The 2,108-nt window shown below is 41.1% G+C and overlaps 1 protein-coding gene across 1 annotated transcript; it reads right to left on the reverse strand.

The window, feature by feature from the left end:
* Positions 1 to 1,121: 1,121 nt before the first annotated feature.
* Positions 1,122 to 1,478, reverse strand: LOC116678798 (myelin-oligodendrocyte glycoprotein; the record flags this gene model as incomplete). The annotated part of the gene is given in 1 exon segment (XM_032508515.1): positions 1,122 to 1,478. A coding segment is annotated over 1 exon segment (94 nt), but the record flags the coding sequence as incomplete, so codon positions are not given.
* Between the last annotated feature and the right edge of the window lie 630 nt (positions 1,479 to 2,108).

Below are 2,108 nucleotides of genomic sequence, written 5' to 3' on the forward strand. Positions count from 1 at the left end.
TTGTTTTAACGGTGAAATGTTTACTAATGTAAATATCACCAGTCGATCTTGGTGTCTCCGTGGTGTGCAGTGAGTGACACACTCGCCAGACAACGGGGGATGTTTTGAAACAACAACGGATAATGTTTGCATGTCTGTCGGGACCACGTGCTCAGCAACTCGTTTCTCTAGTCAAGTTTCACAAGACACCAACAAATGAATGTGAAAAGAAGCGAAGCGATCAGCACATAGACAGTTAAAGGAGATCGGCATGTTTATTTCCTGGTTAGTGGAGAATGGGTCCTGAAAGGCCACGCCCACACCACATCTGCCTCTGTCACCAGTTAACTCAACAACCAGTTAAACCGAAACACCGGCAGACAATCAGCTGATCGCTATTTTGCTGAGCTAACGCTCACATCGGAATATGTATAACTTGTTAAGATCACACTTTTAACACTAACATCTTCTACAGCGGGACGATAGTTTAACACAAACAACAATATACTACAACACATGTAACGTTAGCTTAGAACTTATTTGCCAACCTGGTTAAACTGCCAGTTGCCTAGCGAGGGTTGGCTCGCTAGCTACGTCAAATTACGGTACCAATAAACGTTATAATTCGTGGTACAAAAATCATTACCGACTGTAGAATTAACCAAATATACATATACAGGCGGCTTATATGTTGTAAGTACAGCAAAAAAGACTCACGTTCAACTTAGATTTGTATTGCTCCGTCGGTCTCGCTATCGCGTCTTCGGCCGCCATTATCAAAAGTTTTCCAACTCTTGTTTGTCCCGCCCCTTCCGCTACGTAGCCAAGATGGACAAGTGTCCACCGATCTACACATTCTGGCCGTTTTCAGTGCACCATCCGGGTATTTTAAGTACACTTCATTTGACGGCACTTGGACAATGTGAACGCACTATGTAGGCTACTCAAAAAGTTAGTATTAGTACAGAAGTGCGCGATTTGAGACACAGTGAGAGACTAGGCATCGTGTTTGAAACACCGAGGCGCATTTCCTCCACTAGATGACAACTTAATGTTGTCATGTTCATACTGAAGTCTCATAACTTCAAAAAAGTGTGTAACTTTGTTAGTGTTGGAAAACACAACGAAATACATGGTCTTACCTTTACCGTCCGTCTGCAGGCCTGCTGCCGGGCTAAAAGGCACTAAGACAGGCCAGAGTGTAAAAGCGAAGCAAAGCACGAAGACGTGATCCATGACATTTCCCGATAGAAAGGCAGAAACTACAAAAAAAAATCTTTTCTCTGGTCAGTGTTGAGGTTCTGGGCTATTTGTCTCCAATAACATGTCTTCTTTCAGACTCGTGATGAAAAAAAGTCCAAAAAATACACATTTAGGTCTTTATCTTACTACAGCTGGAGATCTAACTCATCCTGCTGCTCCGTCACTGCAGCCTGCACCGCTACACATGTCGGAAGTGTGGAAAAGACGCCCGGCCGGTCAGAATTAGGCTCGTTCGAGATGAGCCTGCCAGGTCTGCGCAGAATCGCCCATTGCATGCCGGTTAGATTTTTTTTTTTTTTTTAAGTCAACTTTATTGCAAAAAAAAACCCAGAACATCAACAACACGCAAAAGTAAAAGATACAAACACAACAACATAATAATACAATACAATTTGCCAGGGGAAGCTTAAAGTCACTAGAGCGAGAAGGGGACCAGATGCTGACAGTTTGAGCTGCCTTCTTGTTATGCAACATCATGGAAAAAAATAGTAAAATTAGGTTTTTGGAACTGAATTTACATTGTGGATATGAAATTGGCCAAAAGGATTAATACATTTATAATAAAAAACATTTTTTCTTACCATGAGTTCTATAAAAACAAAATACAACATTTTCCCATAAAAGGGCAACGTCTTTATAGATACAGTCGATGATAAATCTGCTGAAGTGTTGCCAAAATCTTCTGGAGTATGAACAATACCAAAAAAGGTGTACAACAGTTTCTGGGTGATCTCCACAGAAAGAACAGTTTGCATCAATGTCTCTTTTAAATTTCAGCATATAATGACTGGCAGGGTAATATCTGTGAATTATTCTAAACGACACTTCTTTCACCTTGTTCACTATCAGGTGTTTGTGAGGAATCA

The sequence above is a fragment of the Etheostoma spectabile genome, unplaced genomic scaffold (genome assembly GCF_008692095.1).
Source record: "Etheostoma spectabile isolate EspeVRDwgs_2016 unplaced genomic scaffold, UIUC_Espe_1.0 scaffold00008195, whole genome shotgun sequence".
Lineage (NCBI taxonomy): Eukaryota > Metazoa > Chordata > Actinopteri > Perciformes > Percidae > Etheostoma > Etheostoma spectabile.